Raw genomic sequence first — 18701 nt, forward strand, 5'->3', positions numbered from 1 at the left:
AAATTATACTCCTTCTTCAAGATTCAGCTCAATGGCTTCCTCTAGAAGGTCTTTGCCAACAAGCTCCCATATCCTCTATCACAGCCTCATCACCCTATCTTGTCCATTCACCAGCCTGTCTCCCCTCTATTCAGTGAGGACAGTACCTCCGGCTTATTCATTCTTATAGCACATAACAAGTATGCAAGAAATATCAATACTTATTATATGAATAAAAGAATGAATATAGAAATTCAGAAAGTACCAAACTAGATTTTCTCCTTACCCAACAGCCCTTCATGGACTCCTCCTCTATCTTCTTTGGTTGGTAACAATAATAAAAACCATACTGTGCCAGGCTCCATTCCAAGTATTTGACATATATGAACCCATTTAATCCTAGAGCAATTCTACTATTACTATCCCCATCTTCAATTGAGAAAACTGAAGTACAAAAAAATTAAGTGACTCAGGCAGGAAGTGGCAGAACCAGGGTTGATGCTAGTCTGTGCTCTCAACCACTGCATGTATTGCCTCTTGAGAGCATGTTTAAGGAAAACAAACCAACATTACTATCAGCCTGAGCAAAAGATAATTTTCAAAAACAAATCCCCAAACAAACAAAAATCAGCCTTTTGGGGATCATCTCTTGCTTTTGGCTTGTCCTATCTCTGGCTCCTTCCGTCAGACACACAACTCTGCAGGCGGCAGCGTGTCCACACCCACCAGGCCAGGCCCCAGCTCAGGTCCTCAAGGCCACAGGCCCCTGCGCAGGTGGCTCCTGCCTCTGAGTAGCCCCGACCCGGAAGGCCCTCCTCTTGCCCCGCCTCACCTTTTCGCTGAGACCCTCCGCCTCCTCGGCCAAGAGGTTGCCACCATCAGCCAGCAGCAGGGCCGTGTCAGTGGTGGAAGAAGACCGGGGGCGGCACTGGTGCTGGTGCAGGATGGCGGCCAGGCTGCTGTCCTGGGGTGTCTTGCGCAGCAGGTGGGGGCTGCCGCGCTGAGGCTCCAGGGAGCTGCTCTTGGTGCGCCGGCTACTGCCCCCGCTGCCGCCACTCCCACTGCTGCTGTGCAGGCTAGCACCCCGCTTGATGGAGGGCCGGGAGCGGATCTGCTGCAGCACGCGGTTGAAGGCAGTGGGCCTGGCGGGCAGGTCGTGCAGGGACATGGCGTAGGAGACGCGGTGCATCTCCGGGGAGCGCTCCTTCTCATCCGGGGAGTCATGGTCGGACATGCCCTGCTGATGCTGCTGCTGGGAATCCTGAGACGTCTGATGCTCCCTCTCCCGTGACCGGCGGCGGCCGTGGAACAGGTGCTTGAAGCCGTGGCCAAACATGGAGCCCTCTGAGAGCTGCTGGATTTTCTTAAGGAGGAAAGATGAAGAATCTGGTGAGTGGAAAGCTCTCGAATGCCTAGTCGGTTGCGGGCAGAGGTGAGGGGTCCATTCCTGGGATATGAGTGTAGCTCCTACAGCCATCTGAATCTGGACGATCCCCATGAATGTCCTGTCATGCCTTAAAGGTCACCTTGCAGAAAGGTGGCAACCCAGACCAATTCCTCTCATTCACAAAGAAATGTACCCGTATGGCTTCCCACAGGACATTCCAAATCCACACATGGTTCAGGATTACTGGTCATGATATCCTTGTGGCTATAGTCTGGGGCTCAGTGGCACATGCGGGCAGCACTTGGCTCATGAGGTTTATCCCTCTGGACTGATTCTCCCTCCATCCCCTAGTCCCTTTCTCCTTCCAATTAGGTCCTTCCTCCAGATGCTCTTTTGGCCCACCAAGCATCCATTTCCAAAGACGCCTCATTGCAACACTCCCTGGGAAAATCAGGGTCATACAATCAGGTTATACAATTGTAGCAGATATTGCTAATGACCTACCCAATGACTATTCTCCTTTCTTTCTTACCAAATTGCACGGCCTTATTGTGCCATGCTAAAAATTCTTGCTTCATCAGACCCCCTTGCAGCTAGGAGTAGACACGTGACATAGTGTAGGCCAATGAAAAGCAAGGTGAGCGTTTCTGGGGAAACTTTTGCTTACCTAATAAAGGTACTAGCCCTTTTTACTTCTTCCCATCTGGAATGTGGAGGTAATGCCTGGAGATGCAGCAGCCACCTTGCAACTGCAAGTAACTGGCATGATGATGAAGACCTACACACAGATGGTAAAGCCCCCAACAACAGGCCTGGGAACTTGATGGCCCTATGGAATCACCAACCCAGCTGTGAATGTCTACCCTGGGATTCTTGGTTCATGAAATAAACAAGTCTATCTTTATCTATACAACTCTAGAATAATTTCCTCTTATTTATAGCCAATCTCATTCCTGACATAGCAATAAAATAAATTTTACTGAAGCTTCCGAGTTGGTGAATACTTCCACATGCCAGGAGGGTGGCACATCCCAGTCCCAGGGCCACAGAAGCTCCTGTACTCAAGACCTTCCAAACCTCACCGTATGTGCCTCTTCATCTGGCTGTTCATCTGTACCCTGTACAATAAACTGGTAAATGTTAAAAAAGTAAATAAACTACCTCAATGGGCATACCTTGTAGTGCGGTCAGTAATGTGACCACTTCTTTAGAATACAGTCTTAGTGTCTTTCCACTCAGACTGGAACAAACCAAAGGGGCTCTGGAGCCCAGTGCTGCACTGGCCCCGGCTTCCCTCTTAGCTCTGCCGCTGAGATGCTCCACCTGCTCCCCAGGCAGCACTGCTCAGCGAGAGACAGCCCCACCATCCGGCCGGGGCGAGGCAACGTGTGGGATAACTCCAGACAGCTGCTTCTGTCAGGGGGTCGGCTCACGTGGTGGAGCTGAACCCTCGGCAGAAAGCTTCAGAGCCAACAGCAGGAGGGGTGGGACTTTGAGGACCAGGTGAGAACGCGCACTCTGTAACTCCTGAGAGGGAAACTCAGAGCCCAGCCACATGGGGTTCAATGTCTTCATCTGTAAAACTCATCACCTCAGGAGGCAGCCTCGGTCATCTAGGAAACCTTGCAAAGAATTCCAAGTACTGGCTTTTCTTTTTTTTTCTAGAAACAAACTTACAGAGCAGAAAACTTGAACCATGCAGACACCAAGGAGAAAACCAGCTTCAGATCTTCTGAATTAGCTGACCCCACTCTCACTGTTAACTTTACACCTCAGCGTGCTTTGTGCAGACACTACTGTAAGATGTAAGCCGCACTTACATCTGATGTCAGTAACAACGCACACTACTGTGGATTACGTCAAAGTGCAGGATTTTCATTTTTCACCTCGTTTGAGTAGCCCCACAATCCTCAAAGTAGGTGGGGCCCCTGTAAAACCCATTTTACAGGCCAGACAAGTTATATCATCACAGCTCACCGTGATCTAACGGTTTACAGTTTTCGATATGCTCTTTCTCCTGCATTCTCTCACTTGATTTTCCCAGAAACTAATAAAAGCAACAGCAGCAACATTTCCATTTTTAGGTGAGGAAATTAAGGTGACCATTACTCCTTCTCAAGAATTTAATCCTGGGGCAGCCCCGCAGACGCTAGGTTTCACAGTGCCAGGTCTCCTGATGGGAGCTACCATCTCCTCAGGGCCAGCCTGAGGCAGAGTCTGCTCAGGGTAAAACCACCACGTCCAAGGCAGGCCGGACTGAGGAGTGCACTCCGCCAGACTTGGCAATGGCCAGATCCTGCAGCCTCTGGACCAGGGACAGGCCAGGACACCCCCCCTCCACGTCGGGCCCAAGCTGACAGCAGACCATCCTCCAGGCATCGTAGATGGGGCCAGCTGGCTCTGGCATTTGTCCAGCAACTTCTGCCAAATGGTCACATTACATATTACAAATTGTCTTTCTAGCATTCTATTCCAAGCCTCTTTCTCCTCTCCCCACCACTCCTAACCTAGCTTCTCCAACACTGAGGCCCCTCTTCCACATCCACTCAGATACAGGGTTCCCTTCAAGACGGCACCACAGTCCCAAGGCATTTCCTCTCCCTGAGCCCCAGGAGAAGGGGGTAGGCACTGGGGACAGCAGCCACCACTGTCTGCTATACTGCACTGAATCCTAAAATCCTTGGTCAAATTACTTTTAATATCATACAACAGCATTTTTCAAAGTGCTTTCCAATGTATGCTGTCACTCTAACCTGACGCTAGCCTAACCCCAGGCGGCAGGATGTCACAGAGCATCAGTGTCTCCATTTTGCAGATGAAGAAACTGAAGCACAGCACAGTTAAGGGGCTCATCCCAGTCACACAGAAGAACCTCCAACTTCTAGTCTAAGTTACCTTCACTGGCTCACACACTGATTCCGAGACTAAAGCAGATACAGTATTTACGTGTGTCCCAGAACAGTATCACAGGCAGGATCAAAACAAAACAAAAATGCCTGGGCCACGGGGGGTTCCGCCCCCTGAACTGCAGTGGTGAATCTTCCTGTGCCACACCGTAGGACTGGGGCGAGACCTGTAACCAGTGTGGGTCTTCCTTTCCCACCTTCCCATCTGTTCTGCAGGTAAAGGAAAGCCAGGGTGACCCCAGGACCTTTGCCCCAGCAGCGCTGAGGAGTCTGTTAAAGTCTATGGTAGAGATGAAGGAAAAGAACAAAAAAGAAGACAAAGAATAATGGGGGGAGGGAGATGGCTCCAAATGCAGGGGTTTTTCCTCACTTATAAGGTGCAAGGCAAGAAAGCAGGGTAACACATGGGCTGGGCTGTTTCTGCATGTGGGTGTCAGGGAGGAGAGAGTTAAGGAGTTTTGACATAACACGGTAAGTGTTCAAAAAAAAAAAAAAAGAAACCAGCACATACACATAACCAGCCACAAGTTTTGGAAATGAGGAAAACCATGGTGACTAGCTTGAGGGAACTCAGCCACCAACGCGGCAGAAAGCACCACCTGCTCTGACTAACAGGTTCCAGCTACTAAATGTCACTTGCTTCTCCACATTGACTATTGCTTTTCCCCAGCTGCCAGAAACCATTTTGGTGGCCAAACGAAGCCGTGTATTCATTAGGAAAAGGGAGCTGAGATGTTTCAGAGTTAGAGATGGGACACAAACAGCTCTCCTGATCTATGAGAACGAGCAAGGGCTGTCCCAGAACTGCCCAGAGGCCAGAAGCAAGGCAGAAAGGAGAGCATCCTGGGGCCAGGTGCCTGCACCTGGGGAGGTAAATGAGAGAAGTTTGCTGTCTTTCCCTGAACTATCTTTAAGGGCAGAAAGGGTGCCGTCTCCTTGGAGTGCCATCATCGTCTCAGGAAGAAAGGGTAGACTAGATGGTTTCCGAAAGATCCTTCCTGAGAAGGCTGTGGTCTCTGAACAGTTAGGCTTCATCTCCTTTCCTCCCTGGGTGTGGGTCCCCCAAAGGGGAAGTCTGCTCCAAAAGCTGCAAACACAGCTGCATGAGGTCAAAAGTAAAATGCTTCGGGGTGCAGTGACTTTGGCACCATCTGGTTAAAAATAGCCAAAAGCAGCTTCTAATTCCTCCAGGTCCCTGTGTTCTTAACAACTCCCATTAGAGCTGAAAGGATCTGTAAAAGTGACACTACCTATAGTTAATTATCCCACCTGGCAGCTGACTGCATAGCTGACTGCACATCCCCTCCTCCTGCCTGGGTTTGAAACTCCCTCTGCCCCACCACAGGTCCGGCTGGGAGGGTTCAGGGGCTGATTGGGTCACCGTGAGCCTTAGCAAGCCTAGGTCGCCAACGTTCCTCTATTTATAGGGTCTCTATGGAAACAGGGCCAGCATTAGAGAGCTAATCGCTGTAAAAAACCCACAGAGTCCTACTCTTGAAATACAAAGTGGATTGCAGAAGTCTTCAATTGCCCTTAAGAGGCCTTGGGTGGGGAGCCTGGGGTTGGAGCGGGAGAGGAACTGCCACCCCAGGTTTGGCGCTGACGGCCACAATGATGAAGAGTGAGAGGCTGCAACTGTTTCTCTTAGAAACACAGTGAAGAAAGATTTTTGGAAGCATTTTTTTCTTCCCCAGCATCCCAGCTGACGTTAAACAAACAGATCTCAACTCAGGGGCAAGTGATTTCCCCATTCTCAATTTTAGTTTAAGTCCTCGTTCCTTTATTGCTCAGAGAATTCTGCCTGAGCCAATGCAAGTCAGGCAAGGTGACCTCATGCAGCGGATCTTAAGGCAGAATCAGCTCAACATTTATCAGCATAAAAGATTCTTTTTCTTTTTTAATGATTTTTTTTTTTTGATGTGGACCATTTTTAAAGTCTTTATTGAATTTGTTACAGTATTGCTTCCGTTTTATGTTTCGGTTTTTTGGCCGCAAGGCACGTGGGATCTTAGCTCCCAGACCAGGGACTGAACCCACACCCCCCGCACTGGAAGGTGAAGTCTTAACCACTGGACCGTCAGGGAAGTCCCAAAAGATTCTGATTAAAGTTATCTTCACGGTGTGCCCTCTCTCTGCCTCTTATCCTACACCCCGTTCACTGCCCCCTGCTCCATACAGCCCTGTCTGACTACGCCGGTCTAAAGTGACCTCACCACCCTGCTCTGAACTCCAGAGCGCTCGTCATCTACACCACTCATCTTGCAATTAATCATGTTCTGCCTTGTGACACGGCTCTGTCAAACGGTTATCCAACTTTTCACCTGCTTCTGGATGGAATCCTCCATGAGCAAATGGAGGGCAGGAGCTGTATCATCTATTATCTTTGTGCCCCCAGTAGTAGGGGGAGAGACCTTAACACAAACATGGCCAATGCTACTTAATTATTTTCTAAGTGGAAACTCTGCGCATCTACAAGACCATCTTCAAAAGGCGATTTAATCCTTAGACAACTATCTTTTCCAGAGATTTAAAATGCTCATTCGCACAGTTTTTTGTGTCTAACCCAGATCCCTCCTGCTGCAGTTAAAACCTCGTCTCAGTCTATCATCTTAGTAATTGCCTGGAAAAGGATGAACACAGACCCAGGGGCCCAAATGTGTTTCCTGTCCTCACAAATGGCTCAGGTCAAGACTTAATGTTCTCACAGCCAGCTTTGTTTTCCAGGTGGACATCATTCAGCCAGCTTGGCTGGAATAAGGAAGTCTTTAGCCATTTGGTTTGAAAAGTCAAATACTGTCTTTCTCACCCAATCACAAAACATAACTGCGATCCCTCAACAGCTTTGTTTTAACTGTTCAACACGGAGAGAGGCTTAAGTGTTTGGCTGATAAAGGGGGACCCTGTCCAGTATGGCCTCATTCTAAGAATGCACCCTCCTCATCCATGAGCATTTCAAAGCGAGACGTCTTTCTTAGAGGAGAGATGAAAATAGGCGTGAATTTAGAGTTGGCCTCCAAGACCACCACTGAGAAGCCACCTGAGATATTTTTTCCCCAGCTCCTGACACCCACACTTTTTTAAAACTTCAACCCCAAATTCAGGTCCTATCAAATGTTTCAATTCCTTGTTGACGGAGAGATTCTTGTTAATGGGATTGGCAGTTAAGACAATTAAATACACGAAAAGTAGCACATTCTGTAAATGCCGAGCCTGCACGACAGTTCCCACTGGAACAAGGGCAGCTGGGAATTCATCTAGAACCCAATATGTGGCAGGAGAACAGACAGCTTCATTCACCACATGCTTTCCTGTTGGCCACCAATTCCTCCCAAGCCCATATCCAGGGCTGCTCTGAAAATTCCTGATGGCAGAGGGGGTAGGAGAGGGGCAACCCCAGGTCTCAGGACCCTCTGCCCGCCTCACATTAGGTCCAGGTGGGACAAATACAGGAACCCTCCGCATTCTTCACCACTCTCCACTGTCCCTGACTATTTACAGGGCTGGGGAACTGCTGTCCAGTCAAAAAAGGGCACTGGCCTTACAAGGGACCTGGCACTTGCCCTTTCACTTCCCCCACTTAGAAAGTGCCCTCCTCTTCTTTGGTAATTAACGTTTCCACCCTTTAAAACTTTCTCTAAGTGCACCTCTTCTGATGAATCCCATATGTTTCTGATTCCATCAGTGATGCTGGAAGCACCCTCAAACTTACACGTGCTTCGACAGATGACTTTCTTGCAAGTGTTTCACTCTGTTTGCCTGGAGGCAGAGGCAGTGCCTGCTGCCGAAGAACTGATTTCCCATTTCCTTGTGCTTAGGTCTACCGCAATCCTACCTCCCCTGATGAAACATCTCCCAGGGGTCCTGCTCCCACCTGAGACTGTGGGAGTCTTCACACCTGAACATATCACTTCTGAAGGAGAGCTGGGGGCCTCATGACGCAGCAAGGCCACAAAGAGCCCTGCCCTACCATCGGAACCCTTCCCCAGGGTCCCAGAGCACACACAACCCTCCATCCCGCCCGCATTCCCATGAAGTCGCCTGTCTTCTCCATTGAAAAAGTGGAGAAACTGAGGCCCATTAATTTTACTAAAACCCTGGGCCTTAAAAATAAATAAATAAAAGAAGAGAAAAATAAGCAGGGGCTTCTTGGGAATGTCAATGTTCTCTCTCTTAACTTGGGTGGTAGGTAGATGGGGTGTCTGTTTTGCTGTTGTTATTTAAGGGGTACATATGTTTTCAGACACTTTTATATGCACGTCGTGTTTCACAATTTAAAACATGCCTTCCCCGCTGAAGCCATCAGTATCTGTTAACCCATGAACCCTTTGCCAGCAGGCTCTCTACTGGACCGCTGAACGAACAAGGGGCATCGGGCGCAGGTGACGCACCTGTGATCAGCACAGGCTGCGAGCCAGCAAGGAGAATCATATAGGATTCAGTTGTGACTTTCCCTCAGATCTTTGGTTTCTAATCGCTCTTCACTCTGAGCAGACAGGAAGACCAGTGAATGGTGCGGATGAAAGAACCCAAATGAGTCCTGAGTCAAAAGCACTTCGAGGGGCTTCCCTGGTGGCGCAGTGGTTAAGAATCCGCCTGCCAATGCAGGTAACAGAGGTTTGAACCCTGGTCCGGGAAGATCCCACATGCCGCAGAGCAACTAAGCCCGTGCACCACAACTACTGAGCCTGCGTTCTAGAGCCCCAGAGCCACAACTACTGAGCCTGTGTGCCACAACTACTGAAGCCCGCGTGACTAGAGCCCATGCTCTGCAACAAGAGGAGCCACACAATGAGAAGCCTACACACCGCAATGAAGAGTAGCCCCCGCTCAACGCAAATAGAGAAAGCCCACGCGCAGCAACGAAGACCCGGTGCAGCCAAAAATAAATAAATACATAAAATTTTTAAAAAAAAGCACTTCGAACCAGGACTGGAATGGTGCAATTCAGAGTACCCCCTTCTTCTTCCAGGAAAAAATATTAGTACTGTTCAGAAATCCCTGGAGAAATTATTTGCAGGGGCTTTTGTGAGGGTATAGAGAACCTCAGGGGAAGTCTAGGGGAAGGCCTCCAGCCAGCAAACCCAGAGCCTTCCTTTCAGGAAAGGCTGGGGAGAGGTGGAGAGGTCTGCGATTTCCTCCCCTGCCCTCGGGCTTCTAAAAGGCATCAGGACAGAGCCAGCTGACTCTCGTGCTTAGCCACTCATCCCAGGCCTCAGCAACATCTACCACATGCTGTATTTTTAACAGGAATGTGTGCTCCATCCCTTTCTGCAGTTTTCCCCTGAGCTCCTCCCACTCCCACTCTCACTGGCACTGCATTTACTTGCCGGAAAATCTTGATGTACTTTTGGTCAGCCGACACTCTCTGTGACCAGCAATCTAGCATCTCCTCCCAACTAGCAAGGAACCTGGCAGCAGCAAAGGACTGGATAATGATCACAAATGAATCAAGACATGAACTCAAGTGGTTCAACAGGAATCCAAGCCATAGGGGGCAGGGGATGTGACTCTGAATTGTTGGGCTCCTGTTGCAGGAGCGTCTGCTGAGATCACCCCTGAAGGTCACATCAAATGTGTGGAGTAGCTGAGAAGGCCCCCAAAGTACCTGCATAAGCTGCCTGTGGGGCAATGTCCATTTTCAGGCTATTTTTCAGTTACAGTTTTATGATTGCTCCTTTAAGACTGCTGCTTAATTATTTTTCCTTCTTTTCACTGGTCCTCCCCACCCCATAATCACGGATCCCGGGCCACCATAGGAGAAATTTACAGTGCAGTTCTCCACAACACTGAAGGACCATGGAGGGAGACCACAGGAGTCCCTGAAAGCTCTGGCTGCCACTAGCTAGGGCACATTCAGACCAAAATTCTCTCCTCTCCCTCCGCAAAACTTCCACGGAGGTGCTTCACACAAAGGCTTTTTTTTTTTTTCCCCCTTTCTCAAGATGATTTCCTCCATTGCACCTAATCCATCACAATGCCTGGAGCTGTCACAAGAAAACAGAAGTGGGACTAAAGGACCAAAAGTTCCTATCTCCAAAGTTTAAAATGAAAACAACAGCAAGCCAGAACTGCGGCTTGCTCCAGGCCAAACACAGGTATGAGGCAGGGGGGTGTTAAAAATCAAACTTACCCCGTTCTGGTACCACCATCAAATCTAAAACAAGTTAGCTTCTACCCAGTGCTAGAGCCAAAGATGGAATTTTTCCATCATTGGAAAACTGTGCCAGCACTGGTAAACAAGTTTGGACACACTTCAATATTCCTGGACCCTTTCCCCCAGAAAAAGGCTCAGAAAAGTTGAGTGATGTGCCTGAGATCACACAGCAAATCAAATTGCGATAGCCCCCAAGTTCATGCCTGGTTCTGAAGTCCCTACGCTGTAAACACGTGATAAAGCAGACAGAGATAAACAGGAAAAGGCCCTGATTGTCTCCCCGTGCTCCCCCTGAGCAGGCAGCAGCTAGGTTTTCTCTGGGTTGCCAGCCTGGGTCCACATGGCGGTGGTTACCTCGGTGATATGCTTTCTGGTGGGGGTGGAGAATAACTTGGAAGGACAACGTCTTTTCTCACACCTGATCTCAATTTTGGTTCGGGGAAAGTCAGCATTTAACATCAAGTATACAGTTGTTGCTATGTCTGCCCCAACCAGAATGAGTGTCACAAAAAAAAAAAAGAGAGAGAGAGAGAGAGGGAGTATAAGAGGGTGGAGATGAACGAGCTTCTTTAAGCAGCTTTATCTACAAAGACACTGCAGCCCCACACCACAACCAGTCCACCTTCCCTCACGAAGGCAGCTGGGGGAATGAATGGAGCTGGTCGTTTCCACTGCTGCCTGAGCTGAAGAGTCCGGGAGTTTCCAAGGCTGCTGCTCATGGACTCAGCGTGAGAATCCCACCTGGTCAAGGAATCAGGGTTTGCTGGCCAGACCCATCTGGATCGGCCCAGAATGAAGATGAAGTCTGCAGCAGAAGGCTGGCCCCCTCCCCACATCAGCCTTAAGAGCAGCTCTTTTCCTTCACCATCTCATTTAAAATAGGAACCACACCTCCTGACCACACAGGGTGGGCTCAGAAGTGGCAGGTGTGCCAGGTACCAAGGACTTAATGCGCACAGCCTACCCAGTGCAGCTCATCTTAGACATAAGGCTAGCCCCAAAACTCTGAAAAGGACAGCAGCAAAACCAGAGGTCACATTCGAATAACTACCACAAATTTTTAAAGTACACACATGGAGGTAGCAGTCACCTTCTCAGCCCTCCCCAAGAAACACAGACAGGTAACACACAGGTAAGAGCACACTCACCTGCGCTCTAACTTCCTGACTCTGTGCCGCTCAGGTCGAATGAGGAATGTCATTGGTTTATTCTGGTGAGCTCCTTAGTGGCTGCTGCCATAGGATACAGGCTTTATTTAACATAAGGGAGTCCTTTTGCTCCCCTAGCTAAGACCTTGCACCCCCTCTGGAGAAAATGTCCCCCAGGCATCAATCTCCGATGCATCTAAGTTCCTTCCTTGGGCTGACATCTCTCTCAGCCCTGTGGTGAGCTGGCTTGAGAAGTCTGAGCCTGCAGTCCCTGTGGCAGCTCCAGCAAAGGTGCATTATTTATCACAGCTGCTGTTTTAATTAATATAGAGACATCCAATACAGCTCAATAACTGTCTCGGCGACCTCAGGCTGGAAAATAAAGGACTCCCAGCTGCATGCAATCGCCTCTTTCGGATCCTGGTTCTAAATGCCGGCTCTGCGTGTGTGCAACTTGAACCGAGGCCCCAAACCAGCCTAAGCACTAAGCTGCCACCTGTCAGTTCTCCACCCTGGGGTTGGTTTAGCAAGCAGGCAGGGATCTCCAAGCACTAGCTTAACCTCTGGCTCCACCTAACGGCAAGAAACCCACACTCCCCTTTCACAGATGGACAAACTGAGCTTCACTCCAGGAAGGTCCCAAAAGGAGGAAACTAATTCAGCAAAGGAAACTAACGGTCTTTTGCTTGGGCTCCCACGCTGTAATTTTCTTCCCCTGCCATTTTACAGGAGGGAAAGTGATGTCAACTTTTTAGTTAGCATCTTGGATTTCTCCAGCCCTTTGTCTGCGAATAGCACTTCACACACATTATTCAAACAATCTCGGATGCGTAAGTCACTAGAACGTCTGCTGAATAATGAGGAACAAACACAGAGGCCCGAAACGAGCTGAAAGACAGAGGCACAAATAGTACCTGACGTCCAGCACAGGGTCTGGCCCAACATCTGCTCATTCTCTCTGACCTTTGTCTGGCTTCCCCATCACTTTTATTCTGTTAAAGCACTTCTGCGCGGGGCGGGGAAAGCTAAGTCGCCGGTTGGACTCGTAAGGGGAGGGTCTGCGCTCACCTTTAAATCGGGAGGCTTGCTTCGGGGACCCGGGTTGGGCGCCGCGGCAGCGCCCGCATCCGAAGTTGGCCCGCCAGCAGAGTTAGCACCCGTGGCCTCCCCAGGCCGGAGGTCCGCGCCCGGCAGGTGGCAAGCTGCATCTTCCAGCCCAGCTCCATCCTCCTCACCCTGTTGTTGCTGCAGCTCGTCCGATTTGCACCTCTTCATGGTGTATGTGGGTCGGCAAGGGGAATCTGTCCTTCCAGCGCGCCTTCTTGGGGGAGACCGCACCCCCTCTTACACTCAGAAACGAGGCTTGGGGTCTAAATTATTAACGAGGAGGGGAGTCGGCGGATCACAATTTCTTGAATTAAAAAAATAAACCTTTTTAAAGGAGGGTGAGAGAGGGGAGAGGAAGGGGAGCCTTGGTTACAGCTTGCAATAGTTCATTACGACCTGGGGAGCGAAGACAGGTCACAATCGAGGCTGGGCAGCAGGAGTCCTTGGGCAGTCATTGGAGCGGGAGGAGATAGCCCCCAGCCCCCAAACTTTCTGCTTCAGGGCAAGGGCCGGGCGGAGCGGAGCTGGGCGGCACAGCGCATCCCTCCCGGCGGGCCGGGCTGCTGGGCGCGGCAGGCATGGCGCGGCCGGCCGGGCAGGTCCTCGTCGGCAGCCCTCGGCGCCGACTGCGGCCCCCAGCCCTGCCGCGGGCCCCCGCCCCACACTGGCCGGCCACGGAGCCCGCAGCTCGCCGCGCCCCGCCCCTCCCCCGCGCGCGCGCGCGCGCGAGACCCGCTCCCCGCCCTCCGCGCCGCCTGCTGCAAAGCCTCGACCGCCGCCAGAGCCAGCGGCGAGCGCGCAACCTACCCCGCCCAGTGCCTCGGCCCGGGAGGGGGAAGGCGAGGCAAGGAGGGAGTGACAACGGCAACGGGCCAATGGGAAGCCCGGAGGGCTGAGGGGGCGTCGCGCGGCCACGTTTTTAGGGTTGGTTGCATCGTGCGATCCCCCAGGAGAGGTCTGGAGGGTAAAGCTACTGCGTTTTAGCATTGCAGAGAGCGGGCTGCGGAGTAGAGACTGGGGGCGGCTGGCCAATGGAACGCGGTTTTAGCAGATGCGTGAGAATCTGCTAAAACTCACTCAGATGCGTGAGTCTTCCAGGAAAGACTCTGTCGGGGTTCCCCCCACCCACTCATTTTATTTGGCGGGGAGGAGACGAATAGGGATGCTTATCATCGCTGCTTTTTTGCTCTAACTTTGCACATTATAACATCTCTTCAATGAGGAAGACGCGGATCCCCTCTGACGCTTGACCTGAAACACCTACCAATGCCTACATTCAGAGCTGCAAAATGCAAGGAGAAGAAAGCGGGTGTTCTGCCCCATCGCCCCTTCCCTTCCCCCCACTTTAAGTAAACTATCTCATGAGTCTCAGCTTTATGCTCAGAAATGAGAAAGTATTTCATTTTTGAACACAATAATGTATGTGACAGTTTTTTGCAAACTGTGAAGCAGCTTTGAAATAAGAAGGGGTATTTATGGCAGGAGGTTGAGACATGGAAGAGAGGAAAGGAATGCAATCTCTTTTTCCCATAAATCTCAGCCAAAGTGCGCTGACTAATCTGGAGGCACAAGAGAGCAAATACTGGGGTTACCAAAATATGCAGCCTAGTAATAATAACAACCCCATATGAGTGCCTACCCTGTGCTTACTGTGGATACCATGGTTTTTGTCCACCCAGCAGCCTAGACGAACAGTTCTCAAAGTAGGGTCCTGGGACCAGCAGCAGCAGCATCACCTGGAAACTTGATAGAAGTGCAAATTATTGGACACCATCCAGACCTACTGAATCAAAAATAGTGGGCCCCAAAATCTGTTTTAACAAGTCCTCCAGGTAATTCTGATGCAAGCTAACATTTGAGAAGCACTGGCCTAGACTGTAGTGAAGGGGCCACTCAGTCAGTGAGTCACAGTGATCTCTAAAGTGTTTCACAGTTTCCCAGTCTCTTTCACACCCATCATACCATTCTGGCCTCACTTCAGTCCTACTAGTCTGCGAGTCTCCTGACTCTGTTCTGTCTTTTTCCCATTCCAACCACTCATTTTAATGTGTGTCCTAGAAGAGCCTAAGTTGTTAAGAATTTACTTCAGTCTAGCAGCTACTTTCTAAACAAGGCAGCTCCATTTCTAGAAAACAGGAATTTAGGATGGGCTGGAAATGTAGAACCACCCCCACCTCCACTAGACAGTATCAGGCACAATGTGGAAACACAAGGCCACAAGCCTTTAGCATTTTCAATGGTGAGGGAAAGGAAGAATGTGCCTTTGAAGTCGGTGGTAGGAGTAGACAGAACCAGTGGGGGCAGATGACCTCAGTGCAAGATGTCAGACAGAGTCTACTGCCCCCTGCCTGACTCGCCCCAGTGAAGTGTAGGGGCCCTACAGACCCTGGGTGGCAAATAGTGAGCACATGTGGACACATGTTCATGACCTGACTCTAGGCTGAAGAAAAGTGAAGGCAGTCGGTGTGAAGCTTTAAGGGAGCAGAGACCATAAGCATTTTGAATTATGTCTCATTTCCATACTAGGTTGAAGTTGACCTTGAGTTTGATGTTTATAATATTTTCATGTACCCATAGCATGATGGACAGATTTCCTGTTTGTGGCCATATTTAGCAGGTCAACAAAAAAGTGGTGGGTTTCATGAAATCAGCCAATACTTTACATTCCATTTTGGAGAGGCAGCGTTGTGCAGAGGTTAAGAGCTCAGACTCTGTGGCCAGACTGCTTGGGGACAAATCCTGGCTCTGCTCTCCACTGACCATGTGATTGGAGGCAAGTTGTCTAACCTCTTTAAGCCCCAGTTTCCTCTTTCAGAAGTGGGGATACCAACCTTATAGGGTGTTGGGTAATACATGTAAAGCACTTAGACATTGCCTGGCACAGAGTGAGGGCCATGGCTTTAAACAGAGATGTCATCCAGCTTCAAAAAGTTGAACATTCCACTCCAGTGGTTCTATCCTTGGGAGTTCAAATGTGTCTCACCCATTTCTGACTTTCACTGAGTGTCATATTATAGAACAAATATGCTACTGCCAAAGAAGTTTGGGTGAGAAGTTGTGTAGAGAGCTGTGTGACCTGCAACCACCAGGTTGAAACTGATGACAAATTTTCGATTCTTGAGTACCTAAAATAAAGAGAACTTGAAAATACTTTGACTGAAATTTTGTTTAAAGGATTAAATCATTCTATCATTCTAGGTTTCTTGGGAAAATATAGGCACATACTATATTTTGACGTTCAAGATAAGACAAAAATTTACAGGTTTACAATACAAGAGATTATATTCAGTATGTAGGAGTAGCATTTTCCATTTTGCTTTGGTACCACTGGTTAATTGTAAATAAATAAGTAACATGGTGTAGTGGGAAGGACACTGGTCTTGGTGTTAGAAAATACATGTAAGAATTCTGGTTCTGTTACCCCCTGTGTGTTCTTGGGCAACAAAATCACTTAACCTCTCTCATCCTTGGGTTTCTCATCTGTAAACAGGGGCTAATAATATCTATCCTCACATGGTTATTTTAAGGATTAAATTAGATAATGCATGTGAAAATACTTGACACATGGTATGTGCTCAGTAAACCTGAATGAAACAAAAATAATTAACAAACTTGTCCAAGCCTACTGTCTGCCACATGAGAAAGGCAGGATTATCCCACTAAGTTTAATGCTTTTTGTGAAAGGAAATCCCAGTTAGGCTAATGGAAGGGGGCAATCCTGGTAATATCAAATTTGCTAAACCAGTAAGTGTATAATCAAGGAGGATAAAGATTAGGGTTATGGAATCCTGTTATCCTTGTCAACAGCCACTGCATTTACCTTGAAAAACTGATGCAGCTTTAATTGTAGAAGATAAGGTGCCAAGATCAACAGGTAAGCATAAAGTAGATTTTTTTTTCTTTTTGTAAGAGTAATTAACTCTAAGAAATAAAAGGCTTCTCTTTTTCCAATAGCAAGAGGCTTGTAGATTATCCAAGGATAATTAATTATCCTATTCTGCAGGAATTCTTTAAAAAAAATTTAAACATCAAATGGGTTGTCAGAGAGCTATTTTAAGATTTAACATACTAACTAGAGTGCTTTGCTTAGAAGGTAAAAGTACTCTCTTGAGAAACCAGATATAATAATTTTGATCACTGTATTTTGATACCAATATCATTACAAGTATTCCTTTGTTAATGTAATTTTCTTCCCTTTCTTTTGGAGATTTCCACTTCCACTCAATGCTCTCCCTAAAAGAAACTGGGTTCCGTTGGATTAGGAGGTGTAAACTACGCAAATAATCGTCAGGGAGATTGGCTGGATTGTTGCTGATGTCACAATCCCACCACCTAAATACAGGCTTTTTATTGGCTATTGTAAGAGGCAGGCAGGACTGGGAAGGCTCTGCATCACTCGTGAGTTGGAGAAAGCTCTTGAGTCTAAACTAAATTTTCCCTGTTTTTTACTTAAAATGTACTCAGAAGCATTTTCCAATATGTTATTCTATTTTTCCATGTTATTCCATATGCTCTTACTTAGACATATTTCCATATGTTTTGGTAAACATTGTAAATGATTGTTTACCATCCTATCAAGTGAATGTATCATGGTTTATTTAACCACTATCCACTTTATTCTTAGCTATTTGTTTCAATTTTTTGCCTTCAGGTATAAAACTGTAGTTACTATTTTTATTGAGAAATAATATATATTATTTCCTCCATAGCGTAGGCTCTCTGATACCTAACTAGCAATGCTATAAAGGCGTAAACAAACCCAGATTGCCAATTTTGTAAACATTTTTCTAGCAGCTTTCCTAAGACTTGCATGGGAGATCCAAAGTTTGACTCTTTCCTTGGAGCAGTGAATCTCCCATCTGTAATACAAAAAAGGGGAAGTTCCTGCTTCTCATTTCAGGTAGGATGCATATTCTTCATTCTGGGTGCTTGTTGCTTCTTAGTAATGGGAGAAAAGTCACAAGCATCATGGCCATGAACAGAGGAGGTTTGTGAAGCATAAACTTAAACCCTGATTGTACTGCTCTCTGTGAGAGCCTGGGACTGGTAAAATGGCTGCTTTGTGTCCTTTCCCATCTCCATAGGGAATCCATACAAACCTCTGGACAGTCTGTTACTTTAGGCTGAAAATGCTAGACCTTAAAAAGTCAGAAAAAAAGAAGAGAAAATATCAGCTTTGCTCAGAGAGAATCAGTTGTTTATTATTTTTCATCTGAAGATAAATATCTATGGCAGTTCCATCTATTATTCTATGTGGTACTTTAAAATATAATAATAAGAGTAAGCACAGAGAACTATAGGTGTTTAAAGAGAACCATAGGTGTTAGGCATTTTGCTAGGAACCTTGTGAACTCTCTCTTAATCCCCATGTCAAATCTGCAAGGTAAGGGTTATTCACTCTACAAATGAGAAAACAGGCTCAGAGAGATTATAGCACTTTCATAGGCCTGAGAGCTACACTCTGCTCTGTCTGACTCTAAAACTAAAAGCCTAATAGTCCTTTCACAACTGTAATTTTGAGCCACTCTTGTGGTAAAGAATTTATCAATGAGTATTAGACTACAGTTAGATGTATCTCCATTCATTCAAATATATTTATGAAATAAATATCATTTACAAAGACTTTACAAGATGCTTGTGGAAGATAGAGAACAAAAAAAGACATTGGTCCCTGCCTTTGGACTTAAAGTGCAGTTGGGGAAATGAGACACAAATGAAATGTAAAACAACAGCATAAGATTGAAGTGGTAATGACTGTCAATACTCCAAGGGGGAGATAAGTACCACAGTCCAGAGAGAGAGGGATCTCTATGAGGGATTAAGATGACTCCAAGGAAGAGTGTTATGCACATTCATCCATATCACGAGTGTTAAAAGGATAAAATGTCACTTTAGAATGATTCTGAAGCCTTTAAGTAGGAAAGAACTATATAAATCATCTTGAATATAGAATCACTCAATATTTGAATCTCTTTAATTTTACATCTGCATGTTATAGAATTTTTATGGCACATTAGTGA

General features: G+C 47.6%; 1 protein-coding gene across 3 annotated transcripts in view; it reads right to left on the bottom strand.

The window, feature by feature from the left end:
- TMCC2 (transmembrane and coiled-coil domain family 2) overlaps positions 1-13412 on the bottom strand; it is a 37224-nt gene extending 23812 nt beyond the window's left edge. The window contains exons 1-2 of one of the 3 annotated variants that reach the window (XM_082396613.1): positions 12643-13412; positions 812-1342 (exon numbers count right to left, since the gene is read on the bottom strand). In XM_082396613.1, the coding sequence (XP_082252739.1) occupies positions 812-1342; positions 12643-12849 (738 nt within the window). In that variant the 5' untranslated portion in view covers positions 12850-13412. Of the gene's footprint in view, positions 1-811; positions 1343-11574; positions 12589-12642 lie in introns of those variants that run through there. The other 2 variants (XM_082396614.1, XM_082396615.1) reach the window with 2 other exon arrangements.
- Positions 13413-18701: the final 5289 nt, after the last annotated feature.

Source organism: Balaenoptera borealis, assembly GCF_965194805.1.
Source record: "Balaenoptera borealis genome assembly, chromosome: 1".
NCBI lineage: Eukaryota > Metazoa > Chordata > Mammalia > Artiodactyla > Balaenopteridae > Balaenoptera > Balaenoptera borealis.